Source organism: Melanotaenia boesemani, chromosome 10 (assembly GCF_017639745.1).
Source record: "Melanotaenia boesemani isolate fMelBoe1 chromosome 10, fMelBoe1.pri, whole genome shotgun sequence".
In the NCBI taxonomy this organism is placed as follows: domain Eukaryota; kingdom Metazoa; phylum Chordata; class Actinopteri; order Atheriniformes; family Melanotaeniidae; genus Melanotaenia; species Melanotaenia boesemani.
This window is the reverse complement of record NC_055691.1, coordinates 27900480-27922100: the sequence shown is the minus strand read 5'-3', so window position 1 is coordinate 27922100 and position 21621 is coordinate 27900480. Positions and strand designations below refer to the sequence as shown.

General features: G+C 39.7%; 1 protein-coding gene across 1 annotated transcript in view; it reads left to right on the top strand.

Annotated features, from left to right (window-relative positions):
• The window catches only part of igf1ra (insulin-like growth factor 1a receptor), a 77467-nt gene that overhangs the window by 2208 nt on the left and 53638 nt on the right, over positions 1-21621 (top strand). Inside the window, exon 2 of the mRNA XM_041997752.1 lies at positions 8518-9081. Within this exon, the coding sequence (XP_041853686.1) occupies positions 8518-9081 (564 nt within the window). The remainder of the gene's footprint in view (positions 1-8517; positions 9082-21621) is intronic.

The following is a 21621-nucleotide window of genomic DNA, read 5'->3' as shown; positions in this document are numbered from 1 at the left end:
ATTTAAAAAATTCTTTGTTTTTGTTTGAATGTTATATATTGCGGTACAATTTGTATTAAATCCTCCAGCTCAGAGATTAAAATGGTTATCAACTGAGTCTTAGTTTCCAAGGATGCATTTTCATTTGTGGGACATTTTTTTAGTCATGTTTTGACAAATCCAGATGCTGATAATTAATCTCTTTAAACACCTGACTGGGTGTATCTTAAAGCCAGAGATTATACTTGTGTGCGTGATGTAGATGGTATGCGTTTGAGTGTGTTTGCTATCAGCGTCACATCCTTTTATGGTTACTAGGTGTGGATGTCTGGAGATGGAAAGAACACATGCAGATTAGCATCTATCAGTATTTAAAAGGTTGAAAAAACATAGATGAATCTTTAGTCAGTAGTTTGAGCTGTTTTGAGCTCTGTGAGAAACCCATGTACATGTTTGGGAATCAAATTGTTGCCCTCAGATTTCAGTCTTTGAGACTGACAGACTGTAGATGATGTTTTCTTCACTGGGCTGTAGGGTTCAGAATTTCAAACTTTTATCATCATTTACTGGAAAATCACAAATTTCCTATGACTATTTAGGGGTTGAAAACTTTGATTTTGGTAATAGAATGCAGTCAAGCTCCTTCAAGCGGCTTCTTGGTATGTAGCATCAGTAAGTGAGAGACAGAGCTGTGAATACATAGAAATACATTGTGAAAAAATGCACATTGAAGAGAAACAGTTGATTGGAATAGTTGTGGGGATGTAAGCTGTTTTATTGGTTTTTTGCCTGTCGCACAGAGTGATGCACTTTACTTCATCAGTTGGCAGCTCTATTGTTGGTTAAAAATAGACGTGTCACCAGCAACATTGGCGCAGAGGTTGTGCGAGTACAGGCACCCTCTGTCCTGTTCCAAGAGGGCACACCAGTGTTCCTGTTCAGAGATTTATGAAAGCATATGTTGCCTAGGAAAAGCTGAATAAATAATCAAACATCAGCTGGCATTGTGTTTGACAGACACTTCTCCTCACCCACCGTTTCTCTTTGGGGTTTTGGCATATCGCAGCTCAGCTCTCCGTGTCGTGACAGGGGAAAATGCCTCTGCTGTGACCGCTGTCACTCCAAGGTCTCCAAGGTGACTGAGGCGACTCAGCTCCTGCCTTCTCTATTCACTGCATGTGTCCACTTTCTCCCCACCTCATCCATGGCTTGAATGCAGAATACCTTATCACAGTCAAAACCAAAAAGTGTAGCAAGTGTACATGACGAGTGTATTGTGGAGTTTTCCGTGTACCGCAGCAGTTCTGCGTGACATCCTGAGTCGGTGCCCATGAGTAGGGATGTGAAAGTGTGTCACTGGGCTAGTTTGTGAGAGTGCATTCAAATGTTGTCCTATAGCTCCTCCAGGCTGGCAGCTGAGGTTGATAATGCTTAATTAAACACGTTATTTCAAGTGGCACGTCATCAGGTTTGCTCACACGTAGTCTCTGACTAACCTACATCATCGCTGAATGCAGGTTTAATGGCCTGTGGAGAATTTGTGTGATTGTAAATGTTTGCTTCCCTAATGGATGATGCTTTATCAGATGAAAGCTGTCTGAGCCTTGATAGATTCTGAATGAAGAATTTCTCATCCAAAAGAAACCCTTTCACTCTTTTTTCTTAGTCATGTTGTTGGTTGTTTTGAAATAGCAGTTTTCTTTAAAAATAGCTCCAGATTAAGGCACAATCCTCAGTAATTTCTTGGTCTAATTATGTTGAAGGGGATTGCATTCAGCAGAGCACAATAACTTACTTTTTAATTACTTGAAATATCTCTTATCCTTTATTTTTAGTTTTATTTTCATTTTTCCAGATGTCCAAACATTTTTCATTCATGAAAATATCATCAAACACGTTTGTTTGCAAAATGAGGTCACTTCAGCATGTAACTCTGCTCACCTCCTGCCTCCTTTTGGATGAGGGGGACTCCTTGTGTTAGGCTTGTTATGAAGCCGAGTGTAGAGTTACTGTTTGGGGTTTCGGTGATATCTGATACCCAGTGTTTGAAGTAAAGTCCGCTGAGTGGAAGCGGCCCACTGGACCGCTGGTCAAATGACTTCCAGTATGCAGGGGATTAGAGCTGGTTGATGTGGCAGGTGCAAGGTAATGTGACAGCACAGTGACGTGCTCCCTCACAGTTGGAACTTAATTTTAGACAATGTGGCGCTCGGTGTACATCAGGATTTGTGACACATTAGTTTTGTTTTTCTCTCATATGTACCACTTACAAAAAAATGTTTGTGGTTTTCCATAAACTAAATAAAATGCAACAGCTTCTTTAAATTGGTTACTCTGGACAAGATTCAAATTTACAGCGAAGGATAATAATCATTGAAAATAGAAATGTTGCAGTCTTGTGGTATATAGATAAAAGCAGGCTCTGTTTTCCAGTTCTTCTTGCTTTTCGTCTTTTTGCGTCATCATCAGTGACTAACCGTAATTAAAAAAATTATTTAGTAGGTGTATTATCTTGCTCTCCACACATAACCAAGCACTTTAGTCACCAGAGTTTTAGGAGCTCAAATACCCTGAGCCAGAAAAGGCCTAGAGGCTCTATCTTTGAACGTAACATGGGAAGGAGGAATCTTCCTTCCTGGAGTTTACAGCTGGATGTCTACTAAAGGATCCAGTTAAGTGCTTCCCCAGAATGCGCAGTTTGCAGCCTTTTTAATAAACAGAACTGCATGAGGTCTAGGTTTCAATCTTCTGTGTCTCAGCCCTAACAGAGGTGAAATTTATTATTTACACGTGAGGCATGTTTACTGGATCAGAGTCCGAATTTATGTGACAGTAAGACAAACGGCGATCGTTAGTCTTGGTTTAATTTTAACGGAAGGTGTGCAGGGTTGTGTTTTGCCTGTGCTTGTGCAGGTGTGTATGTATGCGTTTGTGTGGTGACATCTCCACAGAGGGCCAGGGCAAGGTTTATCAATCATAAACATGAGCCAATGGATCGCCTTACGCTGTGGAGATATGTGTGTTTACTCAGCAGTGTGAAGAGCAAATAGTCTCAGGAGGGAGAGACGGACGTGTGCAGGATTATCACCTTGTGTGGACGCTTGTGCTGAAATAGAGTTTATGTAATGATTAATAAAATATTTGGTAACTTAATTTTGTTCAAGCAATGTCCTAACAAGTGAATTGTTTGGATTCAGAGAAGCATAAAGGCTTAGTTAAAGGGAATATCCTTTTCAGTGTTTTTTTTTTTTCTTTTTTTTTCCTCAAGGAAATTATTGGAATTCCTGCTACTTAACATGCCTAATAGGCAAAACAGGGCAGTTGCAAAAGGAGTTGTCATTCCTCTTATTTATTATATCCGCTTTCCGGAATGTTTTGAGCATTTACAAACCCCAGAAATACATTTAGGGGATAGTGTTTTCTGTTTGTTGCAGTTTTGCATCATGATATCCTCTCGATAGCTTCGCTTGGCTGAAATCTTATCTTTTCCTGGCCAGACGCCCACCTTGATTTTATTAATGCCCTCATCAGGAAGTGGAGCCTAGAGCTTCTCTTTACTAACAAACAAATTAGTCTTTGTATTTGAGTGGCTCCACCCCTCCTCCCTCTCTCCCCGGCTGCTGGAGAAGCTGGAAGAAAATTCTCAATGAAACAAAGAAGACATGCAGCTCGATGGCTCACAAGTGGAGCCCAGGGGCATTGGTGTTGATTGGAGAAAAGCAAATACTATTTTGTACTAGAGTAATTGTTTCCGCTCTAAATTTGGGGAAGTGAAACAGCCCATCAGGAACAAATATACTCCATTCAGCTCTATCAGTGATGTAACTTCTGTATTTTGGGAAGATTAGTTTGAAAAAAAAGCACATCAAGTAAATTTATGTGTGGAGGCGTTTTGGATGCTTGTAGATTTGCTAAAGTGTGAACACAGATGTAATTTTTGTGTGATTTATTTGGTTATTTACCTATTTTAAGGAGGATAGCCTGGTGGGCATGTTTGCTTTCAGAGCTCTGATTTAGACCCTTCGATATGATTAGGTAGTGTTTTGACAAAGATCAAAGATTAGTGGTAGTAGTAGTTTATTTTCATGATGTTAATATATTCTGACAGATCATTTTAATGAACATTGTCTTTCTGTTTAAGACAATATATGTCCTTTTAAAACTAGATTAGTGCCAGTTTACAGTCCTTGCCATCGGTAAATGATGATATATGTTATTTAAAGCGTTAAAGTGTGAAAATTTAAAGGTCTGTGGAAGAAAACTCATTTACATTTAAAGAATCTTTTAGTGTTCATTTAAAAACTCACTTAGGGAACCAATGGCTACATATTTTTCTAACCTGGTTTCAAAGAGCAGTGGTAACACAGAGTTGTTATTCCACATTATTAGTGAGATAATTACTCCTGCTGTACCTACTGCTCCCATATCCTCAAGTGAGGACAGTTAACGTTTTCTTTCTTTTTTGTTGATTAAGTTAGAAAAGTATGTAATGTATTTATTCATCTTATATTTTAGCTCTTTTTATCATCGAGACACTTAAATTCTGTGTTCTTATTCTGGTTTTTATCCCAGAGATTGTTTTTATTTCCCTAAGGTTTTCTATTGTGTTTTTTATTCATTTATTTTTATTTATTTTGATCTTATTTATTGTATTTAATCTTTTTACTTGTCTTTGCTGTTTTATTAATAGCCGTACACTAAGCACTTTTTGTTTTTGTCATGCGTTTAAGTTCCTGTCTGTCAGGTTCAGTGTATGGTTTTGTTTTGTTAGGGAATGCCAAATGCTACCATTGTTGCTACAAAACAAATCAACCCACAGGTATTAATAAAGAAACCTCGAACCTTGAACAGCTCTTTTGAGTGTATCAGATGATGAGTGACAAGGGTAATGGTTCTTGCTTATGTTGGACCTCACCTCAGCTTTCAATACAGCTGACCATCACATTGTGCTCGAGAGGCTGAGGTGCTGGGTTGGTCTATCAGGATCTGCCTTAGCCGGGTTTCTTCGTACCAATCTGACAGATTGTGTTTTATAGCAACTTCAAAGTACTGCTCTTGCCTCTATCCAGTCCATTTTGGTGTACCCCAAGGTTCTGTTTTGGGATCTCTTGTTCAGTTGTACACCTCGTTTCACCCAAATGAAATGTCTAAACTCCACAGAGGGCTTAGACTCTGTTAAGTGGTGGATGGTAGACAGTTTTCTTCAATTAAATCAAATAAGGACAAAACCGAATACATTTGCACCAGAAAAATGCATATCGCTGCTGTCGGGCCCGAGCCTCCTATGTCCAAAACTGTTATTTTTCAAGAAATGAATAAAACTGTATGGTTTTTGTAATAATTGGATATAATGTCATCAAACTTGGTATTGTGTTTTACATCATATATATTTGGTTAAATATTTGTAAAACTACAGACAGACATAAAGGGTGACCAATAGTACTGATTTATGAAGAAAAAAGAAAAAAATCACGAATTTTGGACATAGGACATTTGTGCCCAACAGCAACGATATGTGGCACAAAGAACATACTTTGGTTCTATATCTTTTATTTATATCTTTTTTTTTTTAAATATCTGCTTCTTATTCATTTCTCTTGATTTTATGTATTGTTGGCTCTTGTGAAGCACTTTGTGATTTCATATCTTGAAAGGTGCTATTTAAATAAAGTTTGACTTAATTTACTTACTTGGTTTTGAAAACATGTTCGTCTTAGTGGACAAGCTCGGTGTCACCACACCAGCATCCTAAGCTGCTTAAAGAACATAACAGGTTTAACCAAGGAGCTCATATGTCAAGGCATGTCCTGGGCTGGTCGTAGTTCAATTTGTCATCTGATGTGTAGACACATCTTCTGATTACATAAATATATATTTTTTTATTCTTCACATGTTAGAAGACTTCAGTCTTTTTAGGATAATGAGTTGCATTCAATTTGGAGCTCAAGTATTCACACTAAAAACCATTTAAAAGGGTTTCAATTAAAATCAATGTGGAGTTTTAAATATACCAAACCAGTGGGAAAAAAATGAAAAAATAAACAGTTACATTACGTCCTCTAAAGTGTGCTACATAGCTAAAAAGTAGTTGATAAATTCTTTAAATTGATAGAAGATATGGATTAATCATTTAATTGTTGATCAGTGTAAAAATTGTCATCTCAAGTTTTTGTTTAAACATTTAAAACAACACGAGTTGGACATCATTGCTGTATAATTAAATCTCAAAAACCCAAGAGCAATAAAACAGTAAAAACCACAGGGGAAATCAATAAAATATTAAAACAGACACAATAAAAAAAAAAAGAAATTAAGGTTGAGTTCTGATTAAATCAAAAGTTTCTAAACTGCTGGCGTATAATTATATTACAGTTCATGCAAATGATATACATTATATAATGATTAAAACGCCCTGTTAGCGAGAGGTGTGCACAAAGAGAGGTGGTAAATACTGGCAATCAAAAAGTGATTATGGATAAAAAAAAATGTTTTATTCATTTTCATTTTGGAAACCAAAATTGTTGCCTTAGTGAAACATGCCATATCCAAGTCTGTCCCAACCAGATTTTTCTGTTGTCTTATTGCAAGTATTCTTGTTTTGTTTTGTCATATATAACTTCCTTTTCTGGCTTTTTGAATCCAATTTCAAAGACGCTTTTAGACGTGAAGCTTTCGTGTTAATCTAAACATGAAAGCTTCACATCAAATGAGAACCCTGTTCGCTGCTGGGGAAGAGTCATGAAGGCAGTCTCGGCACTGGGAATATTTACATTTTACTTTCTGCATGACATAAATGTAGAGACCAGTTCCGTAAATGGACAAGCATGCACATGAAACTAATGTTGTTTGACAACCTTGTTGCAAAAAACATTTGATTCTGTGTAAAATGTAAAGATTGGACAACATCGGATTAAAAAATTGAAAGAGTTGTCAACAAATCTGTAAAATGATTAGACATAAAAGAGCATATCAGAGAGAATAAAGATGGGGATTATACTTTGAACAGTGGTACATAATCAGCAGAATAATGTTAAAAGAACGTAGAAGAATCTCTGTACACAAGTGACAAGGCTATAAAAAAAACTATTGGTCACTGATCTGTGTCCTGGTCCTCAGGTGGCACTCAATTAAAAATGGACAAGATTCTGGAGTGGAAATCACTGTATGGGCTCTGGAACGCTTATAAAAAGCACTGTCGGTAAACACACCGTGTCTCTTTTTCTACGAATCTAACTTAAACACTGCTAAGCAAAGAAAAACTATATAAAGAGGATCCAGAAAAGCTGTCACCTTCCCTCTGTTCTCAAGCTCATATTAAGATGCATTTAAGTGCAGTGTAGTTTGGCAAAATTAAAGCTCTGGAAATGATGGATTCTACATCCTCCACACTATAAAGGAAAGACCTTATTTGACATTGATGCCCAATTCAAAAGCCAGTAGCCATGATCGTATGGATAAATTGGCTGAACCATCATGGTATTTTAAATATGGGATTTATAAATTAGCTGTTTTTATCTACATTTTAAAATGCATCACAGCTGTGTGTCCGAGTCACTATAACAGATTGATACAGCAAACAAAGTTAGATGTTGCATTTCCATAAAGTTTGCTTGTATTCCTAAGATTCTTTATTTTATGGTTGCTGGGAATGGAGTTAGTCATTTGCTTCTTTGCTTCCCAGTTAATAATTAATAATTGTTTGCACCTTCTTGTCAGCTTAGAGGTAGTTAAATGTGTGATAGTGTCCTAACCTGACACCTGTTGAACAAATACTACTAAAACTAGTCTTTAGTAGACAAAACAAGGTTTTTACTGGATGAGCAAAGCTTTGCTTTTTATATGTCTAAAAGTTAGATCACTTAGTGTTAAAATGTGCACTTTCAGTTACTGAGAGTTGTTTGCCATTGATAATAAATGTTGTCTCTGCTGTTAAGGTTTGAATATGCGTGTGTGTGTGTGTGTGTGTGTGTGTGTGTGTGTGTGTGTGTGTCAGCCGACGCTCCTGGCACTGTGGTTTCAAGTGTTGTTTTCCAAGCTCAAAGAATTGGCTCATGCACACACTGAGGTTATTTGAGGTGACAGACAAAACATTTAACAGAGAAATGCAGCTTTTGCATCTGATGTGATGCAGGAAGAGTGTCAACTTAACATAGATATCTGTGCGAGACTAAATAACCACTTCTTCACCCTGCTGATAGTCTCTGTTTTTTGTTACAACTAAAAATACCTACCTAAGAGATCGCTGAGAACAAATACACTTTTCTTATGCAGCATAGAAACTTGGTGACCTGCCGCTACACAGTCTTCCACTGCTTTGTCAATCATTCTGCCAGGCTCACCATCTTGACTAACAGGATTATATGCTTCAAGGAGAATATTGTAATTTAAATTTTTGGCAAAAACATTCTACAGGCTAATCTAAATGTGGCCAAACACCTGTGCTATCTTAATTTCTGTCACAAATACAGCAGTTTACCATCAGTTTTGTGCTGTTTTTTACGTTTATTGATTGTAATATTTTGTCTTTGTTTCTTCCAGTCTGTAGCCCGAGTATCGACATCCGAAATGACATAAGTGAATTCAAGAGATTGGAGAACTGCACGGTGGTGGAAGGCTACCTGCAGATTCTACTAATAAACGACAAGACCAGCAACATCCACCAGGAGGTATTCCGCTCCCTCAGCTTCCCCAAGTTGACCGTCATCACCGACTACCTGCTGTTGTTTCGCGTCTCAGGCTTGGATAGCCTCAGCGTGCTTTTCCCAAACCTGAATGTCATCCGTGGACGCATGCTCTTCTACAACTATGCCTTGGTGGTCTATGAGATGACCAGTCTGAAGGACATTGGCTTGTACAACTTGAGGAACATCACCCGTGGAGCCATACGAATTGAAAAGAACCCGGAGCTCTGCTACCTGGACTCGGTGGACTGGTCTCTAATTATGGATGCTGAAGTCAATAATGTTATCAATGGGAACAAGCAGGCAAAGGAGTGCAGTAACGTCTGCCCTGGCATCATGGAGGATAGCCCTCTTTGTCAGAGGACGTCCTTCAATAAAAACGACGACTACCGCTGCTGGACCTCCAATCAGTGCCAGAAAGGTAAATTCAATTCATTGCTGTTTCATCTCTAGAGAAGACAGGGTTTCAGGAAAAAAATTAAGTTTAATGTTGGCAAGGTTTGTGCATCATTTTGTTTTTGAAGTAAATGCAGATGTGACTTTGATCTTTGATGGTGGCTTACAGTCTCACAAACATTCTATAATTGTGCATATCTTTACCAGCAATCGAGCCCCGTAAATCTATGCAGGGTTTCTCCTTCATTTCCGTCAGGCAGGATTGTCCGTGGGCCAGTGCAAACATTTCCTCTCCTTCATTACAGAGACCTTGTCTTTAGATCAGGCTATTTGTGGAATGAAGGATAGCTGCAATATAGAGCACCAGGTATTAGAGAGACCTACTCAGTTGAGGTTAAAGTACCTCTGCCAAGAAATGAGGTAGTCTACCAGTCTGGACCATGTCAGCTAAATATTTGCCTGGGGGACATTTAGCTATTTATGAATAGGGGTATATTGAGGATTTGATGGAGAGGTCATTCTTGTTATACTTCAGCACAGCAGTAGGGTAATGCACAAAATAAAAAGTTCAGGTAAGGGTCATGTGTGTGTGTGTATGTATATAAATATATATGTGTTAAAACTTAAAATGTCCTCATTTTAATTCTTAAATGTATTTAGTTTGATCATTTTGTGATATCAAATCAGATGTTGGGACAGTTAGAACTGCTGAGCTGTTGATGAGACTTCCTTTAGAAATGGTACGCTGCTTTCTAGCATAATCCAGCCATTCTTTTTATAGCTCTACAAAAATGTTCTTGCCTGTGTTGCTATTCATGCCACCATGTTTCCAATATCACATTTGAGCTGTTTTCCTAAGCTATCCACACAGTGTTTCGAAATTTTTTCCCTATATTCTCACAGAGTGGATTGTTTAAATACAAAAGAGCCCATTGAGTTTTATCAGAGGTTCAAATTCCTTCACAGACTGCATTTAAAAACAGCACATGATGGAAAAACAGGGGTAGGGTAATCAAAAAGATGCAGAATAGGTTATTGATGTGCCATAATTCATATTCCAAATATAAGTGGCTTATGTGAGGAGCATGTCACTGGCTGACGTTAAGATGCAAATGGTTGATTAAAGGAAAAACCTGAACAGTATTGTGGAGAGTACAGGGTTTTATCTTATGGATCTACTCACTTCCCCAAGGGATGTTTCAACACAAATCAATGTAAATTTGATATCCTTTATCTACTTATGACACATTTCTGTGTTTGTGCAACATTGCCTACATCCATAGGACATGAAAGGTCACTGAATGATTTTACGAGCATGAATCATAAGCTGACATAGGATTTAAACCCATTTGGATACATGTAGGAGACTTTGGACTAACATGTTGAGGCATCACTCTCCAACATAACAAATAAATCCTTTTTTTTTTCATAAGAACGGTGTTAATTGTGTGTGGTTGAGTTGCCATTTTCTGTGTTCTCTCATCTATGTGAAATCATTGTGGGAGCATATTCCTCCTACATTTATGTTGTTTATTTGTAAGACTTGTTTGCATCTCCCATACTCTGTTCCGTTTCACAAACACCACCCTTCATTCTGTAGGAGCGTGCAGAACAAATAGTGAAAATCAAACATGCATCTTTCCCCCCTGTGACCATGTCTGTCTGTGTAGAAAAGCTATGGTGTTAATTGTTTGTCTCTGTTTATTCTTGGATGTAGAGACTCTCTGGAGCTTCCTGTATGGTTGAATGTGTGTGTGTTTGCACAACTGGCAGTATAGATTAAGAAATGGTTCAGTCCCTTTTGAATTTTCATTTCCAGTGTGATACATTGTGAAAGGTGCAGTCTAACTCCTGTTTAGTCACGTCGCTTCTTCCCACAGTTGGTGCTTTGTGGTGATTTGTGGTGAAACCCTTTGTTGTTCTCACACAGCAGACTTGAGGTTCAGCACAGAAGTATTGTTTAAACCAACTCGCCTCTCTTAGAACTCCAGGTCAAGTTCAGGGTAAATGCATTTATCTGGAGGGTCTTGAGTTCTCAAGGCTGCTAAGAAAGGCTTCGGAGCTATAGAGGTGTAAAAAATTAATATAGGATAAATAAATTAATAAAAAACAGAAGAATTGCTCAAGCAGTAATAGGAGAGACTGAAGCTTAAACATGCTGGTAAAAATCTCTCCCAGACTTTATGCTTGGTTTGGTTCTTTTTTGTTTTTTAAGGCTTGATGTCTCTGTTTCTCTCTTTCCTGCTTAAGATTCCTCCTCTCATCTCTCCACCCCTTTGCATAATTGCCTTGTTTTTCTCCAGTACAGATGTTCCTTCAAGGGCATGCAGTGGTTTTCAAGTCAATACGGCCTGGTCTCCTCTTTAATTACACTACATGAGGGGGAGTGCTGTCTGCTAGCTCTCTACTTTAGCCTCTAGGCCTTCAAGTACTTCACAGAGCATTAAAAAAAAAAAAAAACTTCTTTCCACATGTTTGTCCAGTCTTGAGACACTGGTTCCCATTACAGTTTAGGCTCTATAAAGTCAGTCTTCTCAGAAGGGAATGTTAATTTTACTACGAGGCTGAAAAGAATACGTCAGGTTAATGATGTATTTCCAACTAAATAGAAGTGAGTGGGAGTGACTGTGTAGGGAAGTGGAGATTGGAGCAGAGTTCCTGGGTGCTTTTAGTGGGAGGCAGTGATGCATAGAGAGGCCCTTACCAAGAAGCTGTACACAAGAAGAAGGGTACTGAGGGGAAATGTCAGACAAATGTCAAATATACAGGCTCAACACCAAGCTCTCAGTTAAGGGCAGCGCTCTGTGTTACAAAAAGACCCGCCCCTCCCCTTGTTTTCCCCTCCTTTAAAACCCTCCATGCTTCTTCATATATCCTCCCTACCTTTCCTGCGGTTGCTTTACCCACTTTGTACATGCTGTCTGTGCTTTTCTTCCTCACTGGCATTCTCAACTTCACTTAGCCTCATCCATGATCCTCCTTGTCAGTTGTTCTGCTGGTGTTTCCTTCACTATTTTCACCTCCCACTGTCCTGCAGGGCTTATCAGATGTTGTTAACAGCACCGGCAGTCAGATATCTCCACTGTTTACTTGTCTGAGACATCCTCTTACTCTCACAATAGTCTGAAGCATTCGGCTTGTTTAGCCAGGTCCCGGATCCTTAACGTGCTATTTGATTAGAGTCAGGGGTTGTGTTGAAGGTGGTGGTGGTTGGGGGGGGGGGTCAAATAGCTTCCTCAGGTCTGCCTTTACCGCAGATGGTTTGCTCTACCACTGAACTTCTGTCAAAATGAGATAGACAAAAGCCTTTAAGTCAAACAGATGAGCAGAAAGCAAGCTGCTTTATACATGCCCAGTCTCGGGTCAGGTTAGTCTCTGTAGCTCCACAGGGAGGCACACATTCTCTTACTCGCAAATTCTCACAGAGCTCATGTTTCCTATATATGCAATTGAATATGAACTTATGGTATGCTGAGCCTCACTGGCACACATCTCCTTGCTCCATCTGATTCAGAAGAACACAAAGTCTGTAATATTAAATTTTTTAAATGATATTAATCGATGGATGGTCTGAGTTTTTGACAGCCACTGCTTTCTGTAAAAATTTAACATACCTGCTGTCCATTTATACCACAGACAGTATTTGAACTGATGCTGAACCCAAAGGAAAGCCAGCTGAGTGGAGGCAGTTTGGAGACCTGACAGTTGGATGAGCTCTTCACCAGCCTGGGAGGCTTTTTTTCTGATTTTGTTTACTCCTACTTTGCCAAAGATGTATTTGATACAGCTGGTCTGAGTGCTCTGAACTAAGGCCACTTCAGGTCAGAGCACATGTTTGTTTTTGTTTTGTTTAGTTTTTTTTTCTAAAAGAAAAGAAAAAGCATATCATATGCCAAATAGAGGCCCACAGTGGTCACTCAGAATAGTGAGTGTCTTTGCTTAATGTGACTTGCAAGTTGTGTTGTGGTAAAAATTAAATTTAAATGTTAGTTGGTCTGACCTATAATTTTGCCAAGACATGTTACTGGAAAAGACCTAAGAGAAATTGACAATATTAAATGTCGTGTGTATCTTCAAAAAGTCAGACTGCTGGACTACTGTACATTTTAACCACTTGTTAAATCAACTGTTTATTTATTTGAAATTTTTACTTTGATTGTCCTCCTGGGGAGAAATAATTCTCACTACTGGCTGAAAGTTAGATTGACATTTACATACTGGACACATTTGTTAAGTTGGATAAAGTGACTCTGCCCCTTTAAGTATATAAGGTAGAAATTCTTGCTGGCTTAGTCATTGCACTTGTGAGGGGATAAAGAGGGGGAAACACAGCAGAGGCTGTATGTGCAGGCTACGTGTACAAGGCCATACAGAGACTGTTTGTGCTTTGCAATTAGAAGGAGTTAAACAGATCGATGTGTGGTCTCTTCTGTGTTTGTCTGGAGTTGTTGTGTTCCACATTGGGACGAGTTCACAGATACTGTTCAAGGAAGCTTTTAAATATTTAATGGAATTTCTGGAGCTTATCAAAGTCTTGTGGTTACAAGGACAGGAAACAGAAAAGAGCTCAAATTCCAGTCTTGGTGGTATGGTGCTTTCCTGGGGGCACATTCAGTCCCATGACTCAGTGCCCATACTTCCGCTGTTCTCACTGGGCATGAACTACTCGTCTGTGCTTTGCTCTATTTTGTACAAAGCTTAGGCAGTCTGCCAGTATTAGTGCCAAAGAGATGGTTCTAATGCTGATCAAACTCATTCATTCCTGCCCTCCCTTAATCACCAGACAAAAAACTGAAAGATTACAATAGTGTTTTATGCATGGCCTTGGTTGGAACTGTCCTCCGTTTGCTGGTTTACCACAGCACCCTGGGAAAGGAGAGAGTTGGCCTGAACATCATTGCTGCCAGGACCCTTTGTGGTGAAGACCTAGGTAAACTCAGGAGGTAACACAACTGTCCAGTTCAAATAACTTTTGCTCTGTGTTTACTTACTGTGAACAAGCAAACATTTTTCTCTGTTTATTCTCACAATGACCTGGAAATATTTATTGACAGTACGTGAACTCTTTAGTGTGATGTTCTTGCATATTAGTCTTGTTTAATTTTTTTTTATTATATCAACTGTGAACCATGCCGTGAGCTGCATGTCACATACTCGTCTTATACCTTCTTATAGACTTTTTGTGAGCTCAATAAATGAATAAAGTCATATAAAATGGCTCCAGAGTGTTACAAACTCTTTGCTGGTTAACAGCCAAGAACTGTTTTTGTAAGCAGCTGGGTTTTTTAAACTAAAACGAGAAAGTTATATTAGAGGAAAAATAAGCAGAGCAAGCTTCGAGTTGGCCTGTTCCAAACATTAAACAAATAAAAACACAGTGTTTTTATAGCTCTTTTTAAACTTGTCAAAGAAAACTTGCAAGCACCTGTTAATATTTGTCTTTTGGCTGCATTGAGAAAACGTTCAGTCAGGATTCAGTCTTGCATCACATGACTCAATAGTAGTCATGGTATTTATTGGCTCTGACTCCAAGTGGCATCAATGGAAACACAACAGATAGGTGAACATTTAAAATTTAGTAAAAATGGTGCTGTGTTTAAAGTCACAAGAGTGAGCGCAATTTACTTTTTCTTTTCATTAAGACAGGATTTTAGACCATAATAACTCACTCTAAGTCTCTAGAACTGATTAAAAATTACACAAAAAGAGGTGAGACTGATTGATTTTAATCTGTGTTTTGTTTGGCCGTCATGCAGAACAGCAGACAGCTTACTCTCAGTGCAGCTGTTGGGGGCTTGTATTCGCTGTCCAATAATAAACAGTAAAAAAAGAAATTGCCCTTATCAGAAATTGTGATGCACAGTATCAAACCATCCCTTCATACTGTAGCTTTCAGGCTTGTCTCCGGGGAAGTGGTGAGGAGATAGAACTCAAGTTCTGTGTTTGTTGAAGTTCTCAGCTCACTAGGGGGAAACCTAAATTTCGGCTGGCAATGGGGAAAGGTTTAATTACATTATTTTAATGGATGTACCTGAATTAAAAGAAAAAACAAAACAAAACTGCATTTGTATCCATTGTGTATGCATTCTAACTGTAGCAGCGCTGTCAAGCCAGTGATGATGGTGCTGGATGGTTTATGACCTGCAGTTTCATATCGGAATTAAATTTTTTCCTGATTCATTGATAAATCTGAGTAGCACATTATTTACAACCAGATATTTTATATGTGCTCATGAGATTCAGTGTCAGTGCTCTCCATTTCTGCACTCTCCCACCCTTCTCCGTCTCTCCCCTGGCCTCTGCTGCATTTCTCCCATCTAGGTCACGTTCATAAATGGCATTCTTGGGGTTGGTTGGCAGCTGATCTTAGTACATTCACATTCAACAAAGACCTTCTTCACTGAATACCCATGAACCTGTGCCCCCTGTAAAGTAAGGGGAAAACTCAGTTTTGTTACAAATAGTTTTTCTGCTCAATTGGTTTTATTAGTTGCCATTGGAGTTTCAAGAGGCCTGGGTGGAACTCTTTTTGCTTCACACTGTAATGTGTTTTGAGTTTCTAGCAAAGGCAAAATTGTAAAATATTGAATTTGCCTTACTTACTGCTTGAGCAGAGTGTGGGGAAAAGCCACAAACACATGTTGACTGCCATTACTAACATTTGATGTCAACAACAGCATCTTTCTTGTTCAAATGTTTAATTTGTGAGTTTGCAAAGTTTTGCAAAGGCATGATGACATATTTGTACAGTGTGGCATTGTACATGTATCAACAGCAGCGCTTATTGTTCATTGATGGTTGGCCATGCAAGTTTACCCAACTCATGTCCTCTGTGGCCTACAAAGGTCTTCTCTGATACACTGACAGATTTGCCTTTTCTGAGATTTCCTCTCAGACTTGACCAAAATAGAATGTGTGTCTCACCAGCACCCTCTGAAGAGACTGACACACTCTCACACACATTCAAACACTCAGGCACTTACTCAGACATATGCTGTCTTTTTACCCATGCCATCCCTTTTGACAAGTTTTTCCTCAACTCGTGCCCATGCATCCCCTGTGACTATGCCTGCTGTGTGTGAATGTATGTTTGCTTGCATAAGCGATAGCTTAGTGTGTCTGATGCCACCCAGCCTCTGCTGATAGGCTGCGGAAGCTGTGACTCATCCTTCGCCCTCACTACTCATTCATAAATCTGCATGAATACTATATCTTCCATGCAACTTCCCCTCCCCCATTCTACTCCAGCTCTGCAGTGGTTTTCCCCTAAGTCTTTCTTTACACCGCAGGAAGGATGAGAGCTATCGCTGCCTCTTGGTGACACCTATCAGAGAGCTGAGAAAGACAAGCGCCTTCGTCTGCTTCCTGTGCATGCCCTTGGTGCCTGAACTGTGCCTCTCCCTGTCTGCCTACCCCAGCTCTATTCCTCTATATAGCTCAGGCCAGAGCAGCCATTTACTCACAGCTTGGCTGACTTGGCAGTGACTCCTGGGAGATAATGTGCCATGCTTGCAAGTAAGCCCTCAGAGCATGGGTTAATTCCACAGCGGAAAAAAGAAATCTCCTGCTGACAAATCTCTCCTGCAGAGGTGAGGATGTACACAGGCATGCTGCAGAAAGAGGAGAGTTCCCTGCTTTGCCAGAATAGTTAGTCAGGTTCACTGAGGTCACAGAAACACTGCTCTTCTATTTTCTTCCAGTTATGTGTGTGGTAAGGGGCATCTGAGATTCTCCTTCCACATACCCCTACACACATGGCTGAAATGTGTATGTCTCTTTGAAAAGCAATCTCATTCAGTGTGATTTTGGTTGTTCAACAGTGCAGCCAGTTTACACAAAATTCAGCTACAGCTCAATCTTACATCACATGTATGAAGATGATTGCAGAATGAGTAACAGTTATTGTATCCTGCAGCTGCTTAACTAACGATGAATCATGGATCTAATGGTTGTGTTTATACGTGCCTTTTCTGTGAATTCTGTCTATAAAAGAGATATCAAGCAGGCCTCAGCGTGCCTGCGGTGTTAGTCTGTCTGTTTTTCTTCGGAGCATGTGCACAATGGCGAGATGAAAGGGCATCATAAAATTACAAAGGAAGCCTCATGAATTACAAAGCCTGATGAAATGCCAGTGACAACCACACACTTCCCTCCAAATACTTTCTTTTAGCTCTCTTTGTGCCACCACGAGGACTCATATTTGCTCCAAGCAAGGTTAGAATTATGTCAGCCCTTTACAAACTCTCCTTCATGTTACTTTTAGAGTCAACAGCTTACTTACTTTAAGGTCAAATAAGCACGGTCTTCCCAGCAAAGAAGTGTGTATGGACTCATTCAATAAAAATTCCTCTGTTATCATCGATGATGCTCTGTATTTATACTGAGGTGTATTTGTTGCAGTGGTTCTGTAGTCTGTTTTTTTCCTCTTATTTTATTATTTTTGTCTTATTATTTCACTTAGTTTAGGATGTTTTTGGGCTGCAACCTTTGGGTGTGTTGCCACCAGCCAATCGCAGCATGCATGGTCTGTAAACTTAGTCATAGAGTGCCTTTCCCAGGTTCCCAGCTAGACCCATTTCCACAGCACTGTTTCATCCCAGAGAGAGGTTGGCTACGCTGCCATGGCATCTTGGGGTGAAAAAAGTGGATTTTAGGCTGGATATAATTAATTTTAACCCAGTCCATGCTATTTTAGATAGTAGTAAGGATGCAGCTCCCTTGCCCCTTGTAAACTGGAGTGAAAACATGCTTTAGTGGAATGATTACCAATTCTACATCTTTACAACCATTCACCAAAGAACCAGGCAAGACCAATGTTTTTGCACAATCTAGATTTTTTTTTTAAAATCAAAAATGGATTTTTTTAAGCTTTAAGCAAAGGTTGTAGTTTAGAGGGTACTTGTTGACAGGCCTATCTGAGTTGATGGCTATCTGACTCAATCTGGTTCCCAGAATGATCAGCAACTGACTTATTACAAAAAGCTGTGACACTCGTCAGTGTGAATAAAATGTGTCAGGGATTGAATTTTAACCACAAACATGATATTATATTGAAAAGTAACCAAGTAATTGTGTTGTTCTAACCTAACCAATGGTGACTAAAACAAGTATAGCCTTAGGAAAAAGGGTCCAGTGGGTTTTTTTGTTTGATTTATGGTGGTGTTTTGGAATTACTGCTGCCTCTTTTACTTCAACTCACGTTGTTACCTACTGTTATGACCCTTTCCCACTAGCACCCACTTAGCCCTACTTTAATTCAGCCAACACCACACCACCCCGGTTTCGATTGTTCCCATTAGAATAAAGGGCAGTTGAGGCCACGTTTAGTGTGGGCGGGGTCGTCTTAGCAAGGCGGCTAGTAAGTATCGTGAAGTCATTTGTTTGTGACACACACGGAACAACAACAGCGTGAGCTGCCTTTAACGCCACTGGAAAACCTTCTCATTGTGAGTTGTGCCATCCAGGTCGCTCTTGATTTTTTCGTTGGCCAACAAGCACAAAATGGTCTTCGTCTTTGTATTGGACCTTGGTGATTGTTTGTGAAACGCCATCTCTGCTGCTGCTTCGGGGTTTTAAAGATCACCGGTTCCAGACTCGCTCTCATGACTCATCAAATTACGTCAAATTCTGACAAAAAGTGGCCTGCTATCTGACACGTCACAATTTTCAACTTTGCTCCTCAGCTTCATAACCCTAATGGTGTAGGTCCTAAAAATGTATCTGCTCGCCCTGGGAAAGTCCTGATGGGAACACCTACAAATGGGGAGGGGTGCTGTCAGGCTGGGCTAAGTGGTTACTAGTGGTAAAGGGTCATTACTCATTGAATCAGGGAAATGGGTCCAAGTTTAAATGCTAACAGAGTTTACGAACAGCAACAAACAGTTATAATTTTTGCACCTGTAGTGTCATTTGTCTGTTTTTTGCCAGTATCTAAAGAAAAGACCATGGCCCTGTGTGGTGCCTCCTTATTTTCTCCTTACCTTTTTTGAGTGGGATCCCCAGGGCCAGTGCAGCTGTCAGCACAGAACCTAATGGGCACAGGTGGCTGGGTCTACTCTGCCTTCTACAGCCCTCTTGGCATGGCTTTCTTGGCAGACCGGCAGCTTCCTGGCTGCACGCCTCAATGGGCCACTCCAAAACGGTAATCACCAGTTGGTGCTTTGTTAACATCGGGGTGGCCCAAGATGAATTATGGCTCTCAACTTTGAAAAATGGCTCCTCTAAGTTGATAAACCCAACAGCATCTAAAGTGCCGATCAAATTCTGTGTATGTGTTGTTATCTTAGACGCAAACAGTTTAATTCATGACAACTCTCATCGTGATGACATGTCGTCGGGTCAGTGCCGAGTCTCGTGATTGGCCACAGCAGAGCAGCAACGGGGTTGGATAAAGAAAAACTGTACAGCTGTATTGCACCATGCAGCAGTCAGACAGCAGATCGTTACTGTGTCAGATAAATATAGAGGTCTCTGGAGCTCCCCACTGCAGCTCTCTCTCTGCTTACTGCTGGAGGGGAGGGGAAGGCTGTGTCACCTGGGAGCTGCCACTATCCTCATTCATCCTCTCTAAATTGGCTTTAGATTTGCAGGGCATTAAAGATTTTTGTGAGTCTGACGTGGCCAACTGGTTAAGGTGAGGTAAGGTGACCCCCACAGGGCTACCTGTGTGACAATATAATGCTGACCCATTAAAAGATTAGCACAGAGATTTGTCATTTTGGCAAGGGCTGGGTTGATAATGATGATGATGAGAGATAATGTTAGTTATTTTAAAACCATTTTTCCTTTAGTGCTTATAGAACCACAGATCTTACAAATCTTTTGTAAGAATTCATGAACTGGAATGAAATCTTACAAAATGAAAATGTTTTTTTTAAGGTGCTCAAGTTCACTGCTTACATCCAAATAACAGCTTGGTGAAACAGACCAAGCATTTGTCCACTTACTAGCTGTTCCCTAACCTTTCAAGTGTTTTAAAAACTTTTTATAATCAGTTAAAGATTGAAATGTACATGAGCTCAAAAGCTGTTACAGTACTTTTTATCCTTCCCTTGTCTGGAAAATTGTGCATCTGCTAGTCGGTGATGTGTTTGCTTACTGATCCACTGTCTGTACATGTATTTTTGTCTGTGTGTGTTTTGAAACTGTGCATCATCCTGTGTCAGCCTGACTCTGCTGATGGAGCAGAAAGGATGTCTTGATCTGGGTAGGAGGAGGAGGTGCATTAGCACTCCTTTCATCTGTTCCATCCTCTTGTGTCTGATGAGAGCGCATTTGTTGATAAGCATCCACAATACCTTTGATGTCCAATATGCCATCTCTCTCTACCCCCACCCACACCCCCTCCTCCCCCTTCCCACCTAGTCCCACCTATTCCCATTAGTGCATCAATTACCGAACGAGGCATGTGGGGCTTGTTTGCACTCAAGTGTGAATCAGGAATCACATTCTCCGTGGCCGCCTGCAAATCATGACAGTTAGTAGCCCAGAGCCCGCATGTAAACATCATTCATTGTCATTCATGTTTTATTACTCACACTTATTAATTTACTCAGTGCAGCCTCTCCTCTATCAGCCTACACTACGCTTGCTGGATTACTTTAGGTTTTGTTCTGTTATGCTTCTTCTTTTAAATGTGGTTTGGAAATGCCACAACTTGCTGTTAAATGAAAATGCAAAGCGCCAACAAGTCTCAGCTTTTCTCAGTAATGACACACTATCCTGTCCTATATGTACTGTTGTTAGCAAATTTCCAGACCAAACATGTACCTGCTTGTAAGAAGCTTGTTGTTGCATTCCACCTACCTCCCTCATAATATATGGTATTATCTTTCAAGCCTTTTCCTCTCCTCCTCCCTTCCTTTGCCTATGTGTGGGGTAATGATACTGATGCTCCCGTTCAGAAAAACCCCTCAAACTGGGACCTGCTTTGACTTTTTCTTGGTGTTTTGTTGTGTTTGTCATTGCATGACTGACACGGATCATAAGAACAAAGTTTTGACCGATATCTTGGTGTTGAAGATGGGGAAGATGCATAGTCCAACTTAAACATTTTAGTGTTGTTATCTTGTAACGATAAGCACAATTTTTCCTTTTAATAAATACATTCACTTGCCTCCTTTAAGTACTTTATTTTGCTTTTTCTCTGTTGTGGTTTACAATATGAGAAAGTCTGTTTTTCCTACAAGTTTCTCTTGAAGGAAAAATGCAAAGGCTGAATTTGCATCTGAATGCTTGTTTTCAAATATTTACATTACTCTTAACATGTTTCTTCTTATTGACAGCCCACATAAAATACTTTCTTTTGTGCCACTGTGGCCCAGCCCTTAATAAGCTGTTGCATTGTGATGCTAATATATTTGATGTGCATGGGCTCGTCATTCATCCACACAGCAGAATATTTTTTCAAGCCTCTTATATATACATGTATTAATTTTGAACTTTGTTCTTCTTTTTTGTTTAAAATAAATGGTCAGTTACACTTATATTAATCAGAGGGGAATAAGGTGGTTTGTCAAGTCATTGGTCGGAGGCCAAAGACCACCTGTTTTCTGCTAAACAGACC